The sequence below is a fragment of the Anopheles stephensi genome, unplaced genomic scaffold, assembly GCF_013141755.1.
Source record: "Anopheles stephensi strain Indian unplaced genomic scaffold, UCI_ANSTEP_V1.0 ucontig365, whole genome shotgun sequence".
NCBI classification, from domain to species: Eukaryota; Metazoa; Arthropoda; class Insecta; order Diptera; family Culicidae; genus Anopheles; species Anopheles stephensi.
In genome coordinates, this window is record NW_023405308.1 from 199729 (window position 1) to 216988 (window position 17260).

General features: G+C 39.1%; 3 protein-coding genes and 1 long non-coding RNA gene across 22 annotated transcripts; 3 read left to right on the forward strand and 1 right to left on the reverse strand.

Annotated features, from left to right (window-relative positions):
• Nucleotides 1–1207: 1207 nt before the first annotated feature.
• Nucleotides 1208–5982, forward strand: LOC118516616 (protein ALP1-like). Of its 6 annotated transcripts, XR_004907968.1 has the most exons (4): nucleotides 1208–1432; nucleotides 1925–2224; nucleotides 4566–4577; nucleotides 4980–5982. XR_004907968.1 is itself a non-coding variant. In XM_036062589.1 (3 exons), the coding sequence occupies exons 2-3, from the start codon at nucleotides 1926–1928 to the stop codon at nucleotides 4443–4445; spliced, it is 1167 nt and encodes a 388-aa protein (XP_035918482.1). In that variant the 5' UTR covers nucleotides 1208–1432; nucleotide 1925; the 3' UTR covers nucleotides 4446–4511. The 6 variants fall into 6 exon arrangements, 2 of the variants coding, with proteins under 2 accessions (XP_035918482.1, XP_035918483.1); XR_004907965.1 differs by lacking the exon at nucleotides 4566–4577; XR_004907966.1 differs by lacking the exons at nucleotides 4566–4577; nucleotides 4980–5982 and adding an exon at nucleotides 2851–3177.
• On the reverse strand, nucleotides 1476–7268 carry LOC118516618. Of its 8 annotated transcripts, XR_004907974.1 has the most exons (4): nucleotides 6874–7268; nucleotides 6549–6760; nucleotides 3243–3425; nucleotides 2592–3176 (listed from the first exon to the last, which is right to left on the reverse strand). XR_004907974.1 is itself a non-coding variant. In XM_036062591.1 (2 exons), the coding sequence occupies exons 1-2, from the start codon at nucleotides 7019–7021 to the stop codon at nucleotides 2812–2814; spliced, it is 513 nt and encodes a 170-aa protein (XP_035918484.1). In that variant the 5' UTR covers nucleotides 7022–7268; the 3' UTR covers nucleotides 2592–2811. The 8 variants fall into 8 exon arrangements, 1 of the variants encoding a protein (XP_035918484.1); XR_004907975.1 differs by lacking the exons at nucleotides 2592–3176; nucleotides 3243–3425 and adding an exon at nucleotides 1476–1860 and having other exon boundaries at nucleotides 6874–7262; XR_004907973.1 differs by lacking the exon at nucleotides 3243–3425 and having other exon boundaries at nucleotides 6874–7261.
• A 2272-nt stretch (nucleotides 7269–9540) lies between these two features.
• LOC118516619 lies at nucleotides 9541–13770 on the forward strand. Of its 6 annotated transcripts, XR_004907977.1 has the most exons (5): nucleotides 9541–9912; nucleotides 13065–13150; nucleotides 13234–13431; nucleotides 13480–13614; nucleotides 13745–13770. XR_004907977.1 is itself a non-coding variant. In XM_036062595.1 (3 exons), the coding sequence occupies exons 2-3, from the start codon at nucleotides 9805–9807 to the stop codon at nucleotides 12922–12924; spliced, it is 2127 nt and encodes a 708-aa protein (XP_035918488.1). In that variant the 5' UTR covers nucleotides 9541–9706; nucleotides 9774–9804; the 3' UTR covers nucleotides 12925–12945. The 6 variants fall into 6 exon arrangements, 4 of the variants coding, with proteins under 4 accessions (XP_035918488.1, XP_035918489.1, XP_035918490.1 ...); XR_004907976.1 differs by having other exon boundaries at nucleotides 13234–13614; XM_036062595.1 differs by lacking the exons at nucleotides 13065–13150; nucleotides 13234–13431; nucleotides 13480–13614; nucleotides 13745–13770 and adding an exon at nucleotides 10967–12945 and having other exon boundaries at nucleotides 9541–9706; nucleotides 9774–9973.
• Nucleotides 13771–13772: 2 nt separating this feature from the next.
• LOC118516620 lies at nucleotides 13773–16923 on the forward strand. Of its 2 annotated transcripts, XR_004907979.1 has the most exons (4): nucleotides 13773–15222; nucleotides 15369–15694; nucleotides 15780–15862; nucleotides 16415–16923. It is a non-coding gene; the product is annotated as an uncharacterized LOC118516620 (long non-coding RNA). The 2 variants fall into 2 exon arrangements; XR_004907978.1 differs by having other exon boundaries at nucleotides 13774–15694.
• Nucleotides 16924–17260: the final 337 nt, after the last annotated feature.

A 17260-nucleotide genomic window follows, 5' to 3' on the forward strand; every position in this document is an offset into this window, starting at 1 on the left:
GTTGGCACCGGCTCGAACGATCAAGTTGGTGATCCTCTCGTTTTGGCTCGTAGTTTGCGTAACACTTCCATTGTTTGGCAGGACAGGCTCTCGGGGCTATGATCTCTACCACAACGAAAGCATTTATTATCTCGATGCCTTGCTGGTAAAGAACGCGTAGACAAACGCTTGCTCTTTCTTACTGGCGTTCGATCCGACGACTTCCACGATGTGCGTTGCTTGAACGCTGCCAATTTCGATGATCCTTGCATTTCTCTGCATTCCTGCTCCGATGCTTCCCAACTTCTTCCAATCTCACAAGCTTTTTCAAACGTGAGATCACCTTCTGCTAGGAGCTTGGTTCGCAACCCGGAGTTTTGCAATCCTGCGACGAATCGATCTCGTAGCTTGCGACAAAAACGTGCCGAAATCACACGATTGTGATAACGATTTTAGCTCGATGATGAACTCCGTTATTGTCTGGTTTGCTGCTTGTTCGCACTTGTGGTACTTGCAGCGTTCGGCTATTATGTTGTCCTTTGGCGCCAAATGCTGCTTCAGCAGCTCGATCTGGTTCTTATACGTATTTGAACACGGATCCTCTGGCGAACATATTCGATTGGCTATCGAATAAAGTGACGGTCCAGCCATTTTCACTAACATTGGCACTTCACTGCTTTCTTCCACATCATTACTACACTACCGACACTGATCTCCGACACGAGATTTACCGACAAATCGTCGGATGAACTGCTTTACTATCGATTAACTTCACACGATGTACACAAAAGCAAAAGTTCCGTTCCGCGTTTATCCTTTTTAATCCTCGTCGCCAAAATTATGTTATGGTTGCGGGTAGTTACGGTGTGTTGATACTTTACTTTATGACATATAACGGAGAAAGAACGGTTTAATTAGTTTGACGAGGGCTTTTATACTAATACTACCTAAGATGTACGTGTGATCAAGGTGGAGCACTACTTCTACTAAGGCTACTATTGCTAGTAATAGTTCAGTATATAACAGAAACATACGTGGTGCCCGAAGTAGAAGGATGTTAACTCACACAGTTACCCTACGATGGGGTTCTCGAAACTAGTCAATTAAGATGTTGGGCTGAGCCCACCGGATGGTAAATTGAGGGTAATTTATGTTCAGGATAACCGAGTTGTAACGTCCAGATGAATGTTACCCATTGTGTACACGAATAGACCTTTGCGACCTGGGCAAGGCTAAGGCTGGTGGCATTGCTCGGTTGTATACGACTTTGGTTGTATACGACCTCGAGAAGCGTGTCATTGCTCGTCAGATTTGGTTGCACGACTTTTTTCGGTTTGACATTTGGATGTAAACAAACAAAGAAGGCATAAACACAAATAAATCAGGTTCGCGAGTTATCCGTTTCGACAAAATAAGCGAGTTCATCGTTTTTAACGAAAAAAGAAAATTAAATGTGAGTTTATCTGTTTTAAACTGGTTATAATATTAACCATATATATGGTTATATATTAGGTTTATTACAAAAACAGCTGCAACATGATCGCTGCAGCAAACACCAGGAGGAATACACCTCCTCCGACATACGGCCGACACAAAACAGCTTCTCAGTTTCGGTAGCCGGGCCTGTCCACCGGAGTGATGAATATTGGTCATCTTGTCGTGTATAATTTGCCCTGAGCATCCTTTTGGTACTCGGTTACATTGTGAACAGACACATTCGGCATTGTCTCGCTCCGCCTTTCGAAGCCTAGCACCTCCGCATACGAAGGAGTTTCTCTTTTTTATTTTATCTGTGCCAGCCAGTCCTGTGAGACTGAATCACACCCCGGGCCGATCAAGTTCAATAACGTTTTTGCAGACGCATGTGGAAACGTCTGTTATCTGTTGGTTAGATGTTATAAACAATACAAAGTTTTTACTTCAAATATTTTTTTTCTATTTGCAGAATGGATTCTGATACTGAACAAAAGATTTTACGGAGTACGAGCCTCGCCTTGCGTTACTTATTGTTGCAAAAACAAAGGCGGAATGAAGTCAACAGTATATTTAAGGATCGCAAGCTAAACGGGCAATACTACGTGTTGTTTCCAAAACTTCAACAAGACGAACAGAAGTTTTTCGAATATATGAGGATGTCAAAAAGAACATTTGACTACATTTTGGGAAAGATAGAACATCTCATCACAAAACAGCCCACACACGTTCCATACATTAGTCCAGAGGAGAGATTAATGGTGACTCTCAGGTATGTGGTTTTAAATCTTAGTTGTAAGGATTTTTGTAAATCTATGGCGGTTTATATTAAAGTACTAGTATCTTTGCTCATAGTGTTAAAACGTTATGTTACAAAGGAAAGCGTCAGAGTTCCCATGACATACCGAAGGTGAGCCGAACTCACCAACGATAGAAGTTAAGGATAGGATGTAAGGATATAAGGAGATGTTTAAGCTAGGGCAAAATTTTGATCGGATTGAACGAAAGCCGAAGCCACTTTCATTAAATACGGAGCTTTCGGCTCCTTGCAAAATTTATAAATAATGGTACAAAACTTAGAATCAACTCTCTTTCTACTGCGCTCTACAACCGAATGGTAATTGAATTGAATTGGTAAATGAAGGCATATTTGGTAGTTTATTAATTTTTAAAGTTTATAGGAACATATGAATTCTGTTAAACGTAAATAAAAACACTTAAACAATAACGTAATGCAATTCATGTTAACAAAAAATCATTTTTTATAGATAACTATCATCTAAACAAACTGTAACTATTACCTTTTCCCTTATTACCTTACTATTACCGTAACTATTATTATTTATTATCTTAAATATCTTAACAATTATCCTTATAATTACTAAATTTCTCTTTTAGCACGCGGTGCCCAAAACGCAAAATTTCGTCGCGTACTTCAATTTGATCCTCTATCTCTAATTTGTCCATTAACGTAACCAAACTCATCATCGCGTAATAGTTGCCAGTCTTTTGTTGTTTCGCCATCTCGTGCCTTTCCTTTTCCATGAGCAACAGATTTTCTAGTAACACAGCATCAGAAGCGCGTTTTGGCCTGCTGCCTGATGGTTGGCTACTTGATGTATGCTTTTCTGCGTCTGCTGCCTTTCCATAATCCTGCGGCTGGTTATATTGGTTCTCCTCCGTCATGAGTTCTTCCTCGAGGTACTCTTCGGTTTCATGTGCGGCTAATAATCATACATGAAATGATGAATGATTTAATGTAAATAATTCGAAATATTTTTCATACATACATCCTGCTAATTCCAGATTACCCATTCTGGGTCTGGATGCAAGCGTATCTTTCAAGAAACTCATCTGCTTGAAAAATTTCCATCGGATATGCTTGTATCCTGACCCAGATGGCTGCTGCGTTTCAGAAAACTTGCGTGCAAAGATGTCACGCAAAATACGCCATTTGTGTTTTGCAATTTCTCCTGAAACAAAACAAAATGTACCACACATTACATACATGTTATGAAGCTTTACACTAAATTTAATATTTTGTAATAAGTTATTTTTATATAATTTTAATTTCTTCTTCAAAAATTCCTTTGTAACCAATATTTTGTTTTTTTTTTGCTTTCAGATTTTTATCAACTGGAATCCCCTTCAAGTCATTATCGTTCAGCTTTTGTATGGCTCATAATACAATTGGAAACATTATTTATGAGACATGTGATGCGATTTGGAACACACTCAACTCAGAATTTATTCCGCTTCCGACGACGTCTGCATTTGAGAGAGTGGAAAAAGAATTTTTGGACCAGTGGAATTTTCCTAACTGTCTTGGGGCCATTGATGGAAAACATGTGCGGATTAAGGCTCCCGCCAAATCTGGAACACAATATTTTAATTACAAGAAATATTTTTCTTTGCATTTGCAAGGTGTTGCAGATGCTAACTGCAAATTTATTTGCGTAGATATAGGAGAATACGGAAGCCGCTGTGATAGTGGTGTATTTAATTCATCCACATTGTATGAACTCATACGTTCTAATCGTTTGAATATCCCGGCTCCCAAACCTCTTCCGGGGACTACGCGAAGCTTACCTTATGTCTTCATCGGCGACCAGGGTTACCCTCTGAAGAACTTTTTGCTGCGCCCCTACCCAGACAACAATGCAGATGCTGCAAAATTGCATTTCAACGAGAGGCTCTCCATTGCAAGGCGATGCGTAGAATGCGCTTTCGGAATACTTGTAGCAAAATGGCGGTTCTTAAAAACCGAACTACAAATAACACCGGACCACGCTACAGTATTAGTGAAAGCAGCATGCTTGTTGCATAATTTATGCATTGATTTTAGAGAGACTGTTACAACTCCTGGTGATTCAAATTCAGGTTCCGTAAATTGCAATTCTAACGCAAGATATAGGGCGAATAATCATGCCTCTCGTGAGGCAACAGAAATTAGAGACAGTTTCAAGGACTATTTTTGTAGTAGACATGAATAATTTCATAAATGGTTTGTAAAATAAATAGATTTCACAATCTTTAGGCAATTCGACTGCTTTAATCGATATGGCTGTTTAATTACTTTCTTTTTATGATGCTGCACATTGTTTGGCTATCAGTATACATTGTTGGTTTGTAGATTATATCCTTTCTCCTATTTGCAGTGATGTTTGCATTGTTTTTAGTTAAATTTATGTATTCTCGTTTCATGTTGTTATTCGTAACTATACGACTGTAAGTGATTTTTTTATCATGCCAATTCTATCAGCTGTTTTGCTGTAAGCATTTTTTTCTCATATTTTAAAATGTATCATGTGCATACCTTTTTTAAGCTTGTTTTCTCAATACTTTCAAAAATTCCCTTTTTCATCGAACGTTATTTTCCAAACATACAACTTTCATCAGGAAAATTTTATTAAAATTATGATTAAAAAAAGGATTATTTTATTTATCAATAAACCTATATTTTTTGCTTATACATGAAAAAAATTATATGTACATTAATATCAATATTTTTTGGCCATACTTTTCAGCAAAAGTATAATTTTTCGGATGTCGGCAGTTTTTTAATTATCGTAAATGAATTGAGCGATTTCGATTACAGTATTCGAAGCGCAAGATACTAAAGAGTCTTAAATACACATACCACAGCACCATTCGCGAAACGTAGTGGTACACCGTTCTAGCTTCATCATGACCACGAGCAACATTGTACGTTTTACTGCTGTTTTCTATGGATTCTCCATCAATTCGGGATTATGCTTTTTAATGCTAGAACCGGCAATGCAAAAAAACCATTCATCGTAGCGGATATAGAGCGATTCATCTTAGTTTTTCATCAATTGTGGAAAAAATATATAAATGTAATAAAAATATTAAATAAAATATTATTAAAAACATTAATTATGTGACATTAATATTATAACTCCTTAGAGAGACTGAGATAATGAGATTAAGAACTACGTAATACTGAAACAAAACAGCAGCGAGACGTAATTATAGATTACATTTTAAAAAGATAACTACTTTATAGTTGTTATGGGTTCATATGTTCTGATGATGTGAGTATTGTTATGTGCTCATATGTATCGATGCTGTATTGTTAGTTATTGATTGATTTTAAAGTAACGTTTTCTATCCTAAAACCAGCGTTGTGGTCCATATTATATTTTGCGTTAGTACTATTAAAACATTTCTATCCATATAAAACTATTTTGGGGTCGAGCAACGCCATAGCAATGCACATAACATAGTAAGATAAAAAATACGCTAGAATGGTAACAATTGTAATAGAACAAAGTGTACCAATTCATTTGATTTTGCGCATTAAAATGAGAATACTTTCATTTTTATTTACTTGGATGTAATCCAAATTTTCGATACAGTTATAACGTTTGGGAATGAATAGTTCCTAAAACTTACAATTAGATTTAAATCATCCGTCTGATGAGACAGTAAATGGTTCGCATACTTATTGTCTTTGCTATAAATAAGTACCACAAAACAATAATAAATATTACCTGTACATGTGTGAAAGTGTGTGTCTCGAAGGAGTAGCGACGTACTATATGCAACCGTGAGAATGGTCCTCTTATTGTGCTAACATGTAACGAATGAAAACTCATTGAGCCTCGACTCATCATTATATTAAAAAATATATGATATTTTTGAAATCAAATAATTAGCGAAAAATTACTAAAAAACGGTACAAACCCTGGATGTAAATTATTCCTTTTTCATTATAAAGTTATTACACTTTACTTTTAAATCCGTCTGAACCTCGATGCTGCTAGGATCGTATTGATAAGATTGACAGGAACGTAAAATTTTACTTGTCGACGACGATTTCAAATTGGTAGATGAGTTGTCCTAACTATGCGAGTATGCAAACGATGTCAACATAACTAGTCATCGTTCATGAATCTTCTATTTTCTTGCATGCCAAAAACAAAGAAAAACTATAACAAAAATCAAATCAAGATTTCTCTACTCGGTAGAATTAATGATCGGTAGAAATCAGACGTTCAATAGACCTTGCGAGAACAATACACTACTGTTTAAATACACAGCTGTTTCAGATTGCAACAGTTGTTCTTACTCACCCAATCCTAAAAATACGTTTACCGGAAAAAGATCGTTATCAACAAGGGTCCGCCGTTAATATCCGATTCTGGTTAATCAAGGAAAAGCCCAATCTTATCATTATCATCCGGGGTGATATACAACGCAACGAAGAAACTAGCGCGAGAGTATCGGGTCTGTTCATTCTTCACTTATTCAACCCACTCGTTTGCCGGTTTGTTCCCGCAGCAAACTGGATACATGGATGGATCGATAAGATACAACGAAATATCAGATGCAGTTAATGAAAGACTAGTTTTATGAGAACCTCCATGCCACACACAGCGACTTTTAACAGATACATACCTTCAACATTAAGCTCCGCTCCTATCTCATTCCACGCTTTATTTGTCACCGCTCTATTCTTATACATGCGATCGCGCAGATCCCAAAGAAAGCGCCGTTCTTGCACTAAAGAGATCAAAAATTCTTCGTCAATTACAGTTTTTGCCATGGCGATGTAGCTGTTTGTAGCAAAATCACTTGTTTACAAATAATCCCGCAATCCGTCATTTGAAGAAAAACAAAGGTTTTTTTTGAGTTTATACCAGCGAGTTCACTCGGTTTACACGACCGTCCGACCAAAATCAAAAATTTTTGATTTTGGTCGGACGGTCGTGTACAACCAAATCTCAGCTGTCAAATCCCATACAAATCCATCCGACTAGTTGTATACAACCGAGCAATGCCACCAGCCTAACTGTCAGTGAGAATAAAGCCATTCTTTCGCGCGTTCTCTTCCAGTTCGGACCGAACAGAAACCTTCCGTCTCCTAAACATACGCCATAAGCCCTTCCGAAAGCCTTCCGTGGATGTAAATCCGTTGTGATAACCGTCCGCCATCAGCGGTTTACATTCGATGAACATGGTTCCGGTTCATTTTATGAGCGGGGTTCGTTCAAAATGTAATCAAACAGAATCCAAACATAAACAAGTTATCCTCGAAATAGTTTAGAATTTCGTAAATCTTGTTGAGGAAGTTTCGTTAACGAATATATTTACCAAAACATTTACGAAAACTGGGGAACCAGATAACTTGGGAAATGGTGCTGGTGCTCTGTCAAATCGACCGAAATTCACCTTCTGAATACATACACCTTGTTCTAAATACATACACCTTGCTCTAGATACATACACCTTGGTTGTGCCTGGTCAGTGTTATGTCACTGTAGCAGTGACAAAGTGCGCTCCGTTTTTATATTGTTAAAAAAGGGGGTAAAATTGTGCTTGATCCACCAGATATTATGCATAATGGAGGTAAAATGGCAAGTTTTACAGTACAAAAGTGAAAACGGCTCCAAAATCGGTGAATTAACGTGTATATAAGTGGCCCATGGTTCCAACATATAAGCGCGGTAAGCAGACTGAGATGGACACAGTTTTCCCGGTGATAGTGAACCGATCGGAGCGCGGTTTGTGTTTCAGTTCAGTGATAAATGGCCAATAAAGTGGTTTCAGTGAAGAAACGGTGCATTTCCGCTGCTTTTAGGACGAAATGTAGCGCGTGTATGCCACACCACCAACAACAACAACAACAACAAGCCGTCAAAGTTGGTTGGCAAATAATTTCTCGGGTTTGGAAGTGAGTGAAAACGGTCGATAAGGTGGCCAAAATGTTGCGCAAGCCGAAAACGGAGTAAAAATCGGCCAACTAGTGCGAAAGCTACGTGGTCCAAAAAGTGTATCAGTGGTGGGGGTGATGTAGTGTCGGGTGTGTGTTTTTGCGGCAAATTTCGCACGGATCTGTCCGGAAGCGGTCCTTTCCGGTGTGGTAGTGTGCAATCAATTGATTGAACCCAAAAAACCGCAGTGAAAAACGTCTTAAGCAGGCTAAATAAGTGAAAAAACGGAGGTGGCAGAAGTGTGACAGTAGTGTGACAGCACCACCACGTGGCGGATATACCGCGTTTAATGCAAAAGTGTAAATAACTTGCTCATTTATGGATCGAATTGAGTGCGGTTTGAATTGTAGTGATGTGAACCGAGTGTGCATTCCGTTTCCGTCGGAAAAACGGTGGATATTCGGAAATTTATGGAAATTTTTTGGCTGACGCCTTTCCGCCCACTCGTCATACAAGTGCTCGAATCCGCATGCAACGTCCTAATTTTGTGTCACAAGCCCGCCGGCCATACAAAATTGAGGACGTTTTTACATGGGCTGAGGACATTCTGAGGACGTTCGGATTCGGGCTTATGGGGTGGTGTGTGTGAGCGTTTGCGCTCCAGGGGTATACATGTGTGTGTGATCACGCTTTTTGTATGTATTGTGATATGTGTTTTCTTTCGCCTTGCCACTATTCGCTTCACAAACAAAACAGCTCTTTTTTAAATCATTTATTAAAAGAGGCTTTGGCCCTCAGAGACCTCATCCGCCTCTTTAAACACTCCGATAGTATCCGATGCCGGCTCCGAAACACATCCGGAAGCCTCCTACACCGGCTCCGAAAGAGAGCCGAAGGCTTTCCTTGCACTACGTTTTTCCCGCAAATTTTTAACACAATTGATTAATGCGACGGTCCCTCCGATACAGGAGCGATCTCGACGTGACACGGATGTTTTGGCTGGCAAATTTGCTTTGCCTAAACACAATTCTAATCCATAACAGCAACTGCGGCCAATGGTTTGTTTCCGTGCCGGCACCGTACCTGTCAAGTCTACACCGACGCGACAATACATACCAATACCGCGCGTTTACACGGTCGAGCAGTGGCATACACACGTATACACATGGACACAGGCTGTGGAAGAATTGACAGAGCAGCACAGACGATCATTGCCGTACTGGTAAAGAGGGATAGCAACATGGAATGTTGCACACGAGCACAAAATCGGGTACAAAGCTGAGGACCTTGTGCGGAAACTGCTCGACAGGACCAGTGGGCGCCCACTGGTCCTGTCGAGCAGTTTCCGAACAAGGTCCTCAGCTTTGTACCCAATTTTGTGCTCGTGTGCAACATTCCATATTGCTATCCCTCTTTGCCGGTACGGCAATGATCGTCTGTGCTGCTCTGTCAATTCTTCCACAGCCTGTGTCGATGTGTATGCCTGTGTATGCTACAGCTCGACCGTGTAAAAACACGACAATTCTACGTGAAGTGCGATATTGGTATGTATTGGTGCGACGGTGAAGACTTGACAGGTACGATGCCGGTACATAAACAATCTATAAGGCAAACTGAACTAACATATATTTTGTTTCTTTTTAGAAAAGCGAATTTACCAGCCGAAAAAAACATCATGACGTCGAAATCGTCCCTGTATCGAAAGCGTCGTCTCATCCTTGAAGAAGAGGAACGAATTATGCGGGAAGAACGTGATGCAATGGAGGCTTCCAGCTCTGTTTCGGTACCGGCATCGGGGGCTTCCGGCTTTGCTACGGAGCCGGCATCGGAGCCCATGAATTTAGGTAAGTTACACAGGTTTTCTAGGTTTGCTTGCACATTTTTAAAGCTTGTGAAATGGTTACAAACTGCGTTTGTTCTTTTATGCGTTGGTTTACGTTTTCGACCGAAATTTGTCGATGCTGAGCAGAAGCAAAGTGTAGTGTAGTGGGTGGAAAAAGTGCAGTGCAGTGAAAGTTGCCTCGTTTTCAACCCCATTTCGGAAACGATAATTATTTTTGTAGAAAAAACTATTCTCAGCTACTATCGTTTATGTTAGCTAGTTTATACACTGTTTCGTATAGTTTTCTTCCGTGCTAAACAGAAGCTTTTGTTTGGTGTTACGAGAGTGAAAGATAGAATAATGAGTTTCCTCGTTCTTTAATCCTGCCATTGCAAGAGAATCAATTAATTCAGATAAACCCTGGCGAGAGGCAAATTAGTTATTTTCCGTCACCATCCGGGAATCGCGAACCCACCGGGTTCTAATCCGTTTAGTCGCGTTGTGTTTTTAGCGTCAATGTTGTAGCATTCGCTTCGCAAAGTCGATATGCGAGGTCATTCGTATGGCCATTCGGGTTGTTATTACTGTTATGACGATACGTGAAGATCCGTAAAAACACCTATTTTACGTGGTAATTGTTAAATAGTTAAAAACGTATTGATTGTCTCTAATAACTATGCGTCCGTTGGTTACGCTTTCGGGTGGATTCATGTGGCAAGCCTTTCTGGAATTGGTTTATTTAACCCTACAGCGTGCATATGCGGCAAGTTACAGTTTAAGTAAATGGTCACATTCTAGAATTAAGTTTCAAATGAATTTACATATTTCTCTGCTTCTACTGAGTATCGTTTATAATGTGATTGCTCTGCTACACATGTTTAAAAGGTTAAAACTCAAACCGCCTAATTTATTGATAACTTGTATCAAATGGTCGCGTTCGCAACAAGTCAGATGTAAGCAAGCTTCAAACGTCTAATTTTATTTTTTATTTTGCTTCGTTTATGTTTCTCTACAGATGTTTTATATGATTCCAATACTGTATCAGTAGATAGCGTTGGTGGTGGTATAGTGGGTAGTAGTATAGATGTAAATACTAACGATATTTATGATGAAGTAGAAGAACCGGCTGAACTTCGCGATGATTTTTGGACGGAAGCTTATAGCTTCTTGAACGATTTTTCAACGTTGAAAGACGCTTTGAAATATTTGGCAGTGGCAGGGCATCTTTCTCGAAGTTTTCTCAACTTGCTGTTGGCGATTTTAAGAAAGTTTGGACACCCTGATCTACCGAAAGACGCTCGTTCGCTTCTCAAAATACCCAGAGTAAGCAATGAGATTCAAACCGTTGCAAGTGGACGTTTTTGGTATCCGGGTATTGAGGTTGCCCTTAGAAATGTTTTTAAAAATAGCCCTCCACAAGTGACGAATTTAAGCCTTCAAGTATCGATTGATGGACTTCCACTCTTCAAAAGTAGTGTCACTCAGTTTTGGCCAATTCTATTTAAGGTAGAAGAGATATCCGATTGTCCGGTAATGGTAGCGGGTGTATTTAGCGGCCAAACCAAACCCGGTAGTCTCGAGCAATTCCTGCGTCCAATAGTTGACGAAATTAACAATTTACGGTCAACAGGCATACAGTTTGGTGATCATGTACTTCCAGTATGTATTAAGGCCTTCATTGCTGATTCACCAGCACGGGCTTTTATTAAGTCTGTTATGGGATTTTCGGGTAAACACGGTTGCACGAAGTGCACTACCGTTGGAGTGCATGTGCAACCCGAAGGTAAGGTAATTTTTAATCCTTCACCTGCACCCCCGCGTACTGATACTAGTTTCCGTGCAAGAGAGGATAAAGAACACCATAAGACAATACATACCCCCTTAGAAGACATTGAAGGTTTAGATATGATCAAGAGTTTTCCAGTTGCTGATCGATTGCATCTTCTTGATTTGGGTGGTAGTCGTAAATTTCTGCAGGGATTTATGAATAATAAAATGGTTAGCTTTGATCGGTGGACAAGTGATCAAAAAAAAAATATTTCTCACTTTTTGGTTAAAACCAAGCTTCCTTCCGAAGTACACCGACCATTTCGATCGCTGGAAACAATTCAGTATTGGAAAGGAACCGAGTTTAGATCTTTTCTGCACTACGTTAGCCCTGTAATATATAAAGATTTCATGCATGAGGTAGGCTATAATCATTATCTACTCTACTTTTGCAGTATTACAATTTATTCTTCGTCAACCCATGCGCACTTACATTCTCTTGCACGTAGAATGCTTCTTAAATTTGTTTTAGATTTCCCAATTCATTATGGTCGCACCCATATGAGCAGCAACATACACAATCTTCTGCACGTTCATGAAGACGTTGAAGTGCATGGTGAATTGGACAACTTCTCGGCATATCCTTTCGAGAACTTTTTACAGTTTCTTAAAAGGTGTGTGAGGAAAGGTTCTAAATGCTTAGAACAAGTAGCTGGTAGATCCAAACTGTTTGCCTCGATGAATGTAATCTCTAGTTCAAACAAAAACGTGTATCCATGTGTAACTTCGGATGGCTGTGGGTTGCATATTACTGCCAGTTTTGTTTTAAAACCTGTGTTTAAAGATCAGTGGTTATTAACAACATCTAACTCAATAGTTAAATTTGTAAGGGTGGAAATCTCCTCCCAAAATATTTTTATTATACATGGCATTCAATACGAAAATAACGTAGATTATTTTCACGTTAATATTGAAGACGATGTTTCGCGTATTGAATTAAAATCTAGTGAAATTGGTATTTACAAACTAAATTCTTTTCTTCCATCATTACCAGTCACCTTGACCATTGAATCTATAAAATGTAAATTAGTAGCCGTTAATTTGCCTCCTCGTCCTCTAGTTTATTTCAATGTAGATGAATTTGTAGACGATACACCCCCACTTATATTATTTATTCCTTTGTTACACAGTTTTAATAATAATTGATAACATGTTAATGGTGGTGGCGAATTGGTGGCAGTAAAATTATTATAGTCATTAAAACCTAGTACACAGTTGGAAGACAGTAGAGATGCATGAGGATCAACAATCCAACTAAGTTGAAATGAGCACCATTTTTCAATTAGCAACAGACGTTGACGACATGGAATAATGCCCTAACGAATCGCCAGGGAACACATCCTTTTCAGAAAGGAAAAAAAGTAAAAAATGAGTAAGGCATCGGTTCTGAAGCTTGTATAATGTGCTTGTAATTACGTTTTATTTAACCCATATACTTTGCTCCAATTTCAACAGGTGCAATCCAGGAATACGTTTTCACCCAGTCTGCTTTACACATTGCTCATCGTTTTCCTACTGCTAGGAGGAGATGTGTATCGAACACCGGCAGACGGAAAATTGTTTGTGTCTCACTCAACATCGGACATCGGATCGGCAAGTCGAGGGAATCAGTTTCATCATAATGTTTTAATAAATACAAATTTAACAGCACAGGTAACTTAAAAGCAAAACTCAGAAATCGAACTGCTTACACAATTTTAGTTTCAATTTTTTTTTCTTTCTCCCTGTATGATGGATCGCGACAACCATAACCTTTTTTTCCGGGGGCCCACACCGGAAAATGGGGGAACTGGGACGAAATTTGTTTAAGTTATTTTACCGATGTCGAACAAAAGGGTAAGCATACCATCGATTTAATGTTGTACAGTAGCAACTAACTAACCACGTATTGTGTATCCAATTTAATTATGTTTCCATGTATACCACGTCTTTCATCGATCCTCTGGAAACACACGTGCTCAATCAGGACGCTTTTCTATCACGGAAAAAGGTAAGCACATTATCAACTAATAGCACGATTTTCTAGCATTTCAATCCATAACGACTAATATGACCCGGTAGCAACAATATTCAAATGACAGCAATATGCAACCCAGTACCGTACGCTACACAAATCACTGAATAAGTCATCAGTTGGCTGATGAATTATGAGAAACTTTTTAACCCTAACCCAACAAAAACTGCAACCTTCTCTTGTAGTTTAAAATATCAACAACCAGTTGCCTATGTTGCATACAGCGGAAAACTTAAACTCAGTTGTAGCTCGTTTTGTAGAAAATAGTGCACTAATTATCATTGTATCTAACCATGTGATTGAATTTCTTGGAAAGTAAAATAGTCTTGTAAATGGGGCGGTCCAGTGGCCTAGGCGATAACGGCGCCGGTGTTCACACGGCAGGACAAGGGTTCAAATCCCATCCAGACGGCCTCCCCGTGCGTAAGGCTGACTACTTTACTAAGGGTAAAATCAAGTCACAGAATGCCAGAAATGGCCTCTCGAGGTTGTAGTGCCAAGGAAAAAAATATAGTCTTCTGATACATTTGCGCATTATTATATTTGCACCTTCTTGCACACGCATTAGCCGTGGCCTGGAGAACTGGATGGAATGGTGCCAGCTCTTACCTCTCATCATCTGGATGATAGTGTAAGATGTCTATTGGCAAGTGCACATGATATATCGAACAAAGGCTCTCACCTATCATGCAAATGATAGTGTGAGAAGCCGATCGATGAATGCATATGGTCTCCAGGTCACGGCCGATACGCTTCTGCCTGCCGTTACGTTACCTAACCACAGCAAGATACTCGGCCCAACGAACGGGGAACGATCTGTACAAAATTCGTAACCGTTCCTGTCATCGTATTAAAGACCAGCGCCACCGTAACCAGCTATACTCATAGGATGCAAAAAGAATAATCTGGAATATTTTAAATTTAAACTTCTAGCCATGATTCAATAATTATCCACATTGCAATTGCATTTTATGTAACAGACGATTATTAAGCATTCTTTCACAATCAAAGAAATGGTTAGATGCGATGAAAATTAATGTACTGTTTCCTACAAATCGAGTTTCAGTTAAGTGTCTTTTTCCCCTTCCATGCTACTTGTGCATCTGATTATTGGTTTTTTAGACTATGCAAAACATTAGAACGTTGCTGTTTTTGTTTGGTTAGGGCTAAGACGTTTCTAATCATTCATCAGCTAACTGAAAACTTATTGTGTGATAAGCGTAGCTTACGGCACCGTGTTGCGGAAGCTATCGTTTGAATTTTGCGTTTTCTGGGTTTTGTTGGCTCATTCTTCGGGAGTTTTTGAGCAAAGCATTAACATCACTTACTAAATACGTCCTTTTCTCTTTTAACTATACTTCCATGCACCCATCGAGTTTCTTGCGTTTGGAGCACATGTGGACACAAACCATCACAAGCGGCAAACAAAGGTATACCCAAAAATCCTACCAACTATAACTACCATCTCAAACCCCACTACATACTTTCTTTTTCCTTTTTTTCTTCTTTTTTTTACATTAAATGCACTCAACTATCATTTCTTGGACTCACTGCGATGGCAATGCGTGCTGGCAAGCCTGGATTAAGTCAACTCGAGGAGGGGTTTACTGGGCAAGACATCGATTGTAACACTTGTATCGAGTGATTGTGATCGATGAATCCCACATTTCTCGTGGATGGTTGGTTGATCCAGGTTGTATTATGAAGATATCCCTCCTAGTAAAAAAATCAGTTATATTAAATATTACATAATTATAGCAAGATTCTACCTAATTCTGCCTTACCATTTACAGGAGCAGTGCTGTGAAACTTTGAGAACGAATGCGCCTAACACATCGCTCGTTTTTATGGACACTCGAATAATCTTTCAGGAGAATATACATTTGAGTTATCATCAACAAAGTAAGAATTGAAATATTAAAATAGATTGTAAATTGTAGCTAATCCTACCACATCAATTAAACTATATAATTCACATTATTTACAGAATACGGAATGGACGGGATGGACGCTTAAGGCAACCAGAATTATTTGCATGTTTAAGCAAATGGATGGATTTGTAATTTAGAAGTGAGTATGTAACATCTATTTATTTATTAACGGGATGGTGATATTTAGTTGGACCAACAAACACGTAATTTAGAAATAATTCTGTTGTTTTTAATTTATTATGAACGGATATTGTGCTAGGCTTACTAATTAAACAAAAACTTAAAAATGACTTAATCTAATAATAAACATCAACTTAACATCAACAAAATTAAATCTTAATTCTTATCTTACCTAACTACTACGGGACCTACGCTCATGGCAACTAGACTTATTTACAAACTTATTTCTATTAACATTATCACTATGATTTAATTTTAACTTTATCCATTCCTTTACCTGTGTATCTGTACAATTACCACCTAATTCCTTAATAACTAACAAAATATTTTTTAATTCGCAAAACGGTTTTTTTTTCGTTTTCCCCCTTCCTGTCCAAGAAAACTTCAATAAAAGATTAGGGTCTAAAATCAAATTTAATGTGTCACTAGCACGCTGTTTTTCGTTAGTGTCTGTTGCTATATTCATTTTTACCCACTTTATGAACTCTTCTTTTTCTTGTACATCTTCCAGCTTAGCTTCCAGGAAAAGAAGATCTTCTACACTATCCACAGAGCGGAATCGTCCCGGTTTGTTAGGCTGGCTAGTGTTAGCTAGTGGTTGCTTCTTGCCCATGAATTCTTCCACCAATCCGGCTATATATTCTACTCTGCCACTGAGCTGCCGAATTTCCTGAGTAATTATGTCCTGCCGGACCTGGACGTTCGCAAGCATTCGGCGCATGGATTGAAATTCCTGCGCCGAACCCGTCGCGGATGATGATACCGGCACATTGTTGTTGCAGTCGGAATTTTGCTTGGAATCCATCTAAAATTGAAAAGAGCGTAGTTAGGGACATCTTAACTTTCCACTGTGTTATTTAAAACAGTTTTTTCTTGCCTTTTTGCGAAAATTATCGGAACACTCGTCACAAGACTATCCTGAACCAGAACTAAAGCAAAATGAAATGTTCACCATTCTTCGAATTTGAATTTTGACAGAAGAATAAATGTATGCGAAAGCAAAACAATATCACAACGACATTCATAACGCGTATCGAGAGTGTTCACTAACACATACACATTATACGGTCTCACCAATACACTCATACATTTGAGCCACAAACGCTCACGCACACCACCTCATAAGCCCGAATCCGAACGTCCTCATAATGTCCTCAGCCCATATAAAAACGTCCTCAATTTTGTATGGCCCACTCGTCATACAAGTGCTCGAATCCGCATGCAACGTCCTAATTTTGTGTCACAAGCCCGCCGGCCATACAAAATTGAGGACGTTTTTACATGGGCTGAGGACATTCTGAGGACGTTCGGATTCGGGCTTATGGGGTGGTGTGCGTGAGCGTTTGCGCTCCAGGGG

Excerpts from the sequence above, each read along its gene's own strand:
- LOC118516616 (XM_036062589.1), top strand. The coding sequence starts at position 1,926 with ATGGATTCTGATACTGAACAAAAGATTTTACGGAGTACGAGCCTCGCC. Across the intron at positions 2,225-3,577 it reads AGATTAATGGTGACTCTCAG|ATTTTTATCAACTGGAATCC; the intron begins GTATGTGGTTTT and ends TTTTGCTTTCAG.
- LOC118516618 (XM_036062591.1), bottom strand. The coding sequence starts at position 7,021 with ATGGCAAAAACTGTAATTGACGAAGAATTTTTGATCTCTTTAGTGCAA. Across the intron at positions 3,177-6,873 it reads AGCGGAGCTTAATGTTGAAG|CCGCACATGAAACCGAAGAG; the intron begins GTATGTATCTGT and ends TATGATTATTAG.
- LOC118516619 (XM_036062593.1), top strand. The coding sequence starts at position 9,619 with ATGCTACAGCTCGACCGTGTAAAAACACGACAATTCTACGTGAAGTGC. Across the intron at positions 9,974-10,966 it reads ATCGGAGCCCATGAATTTAG|ATGTTTTATATGATTCCAAT; the intron begins GTAAGTTACACA and ends GTTTCTCTACAG.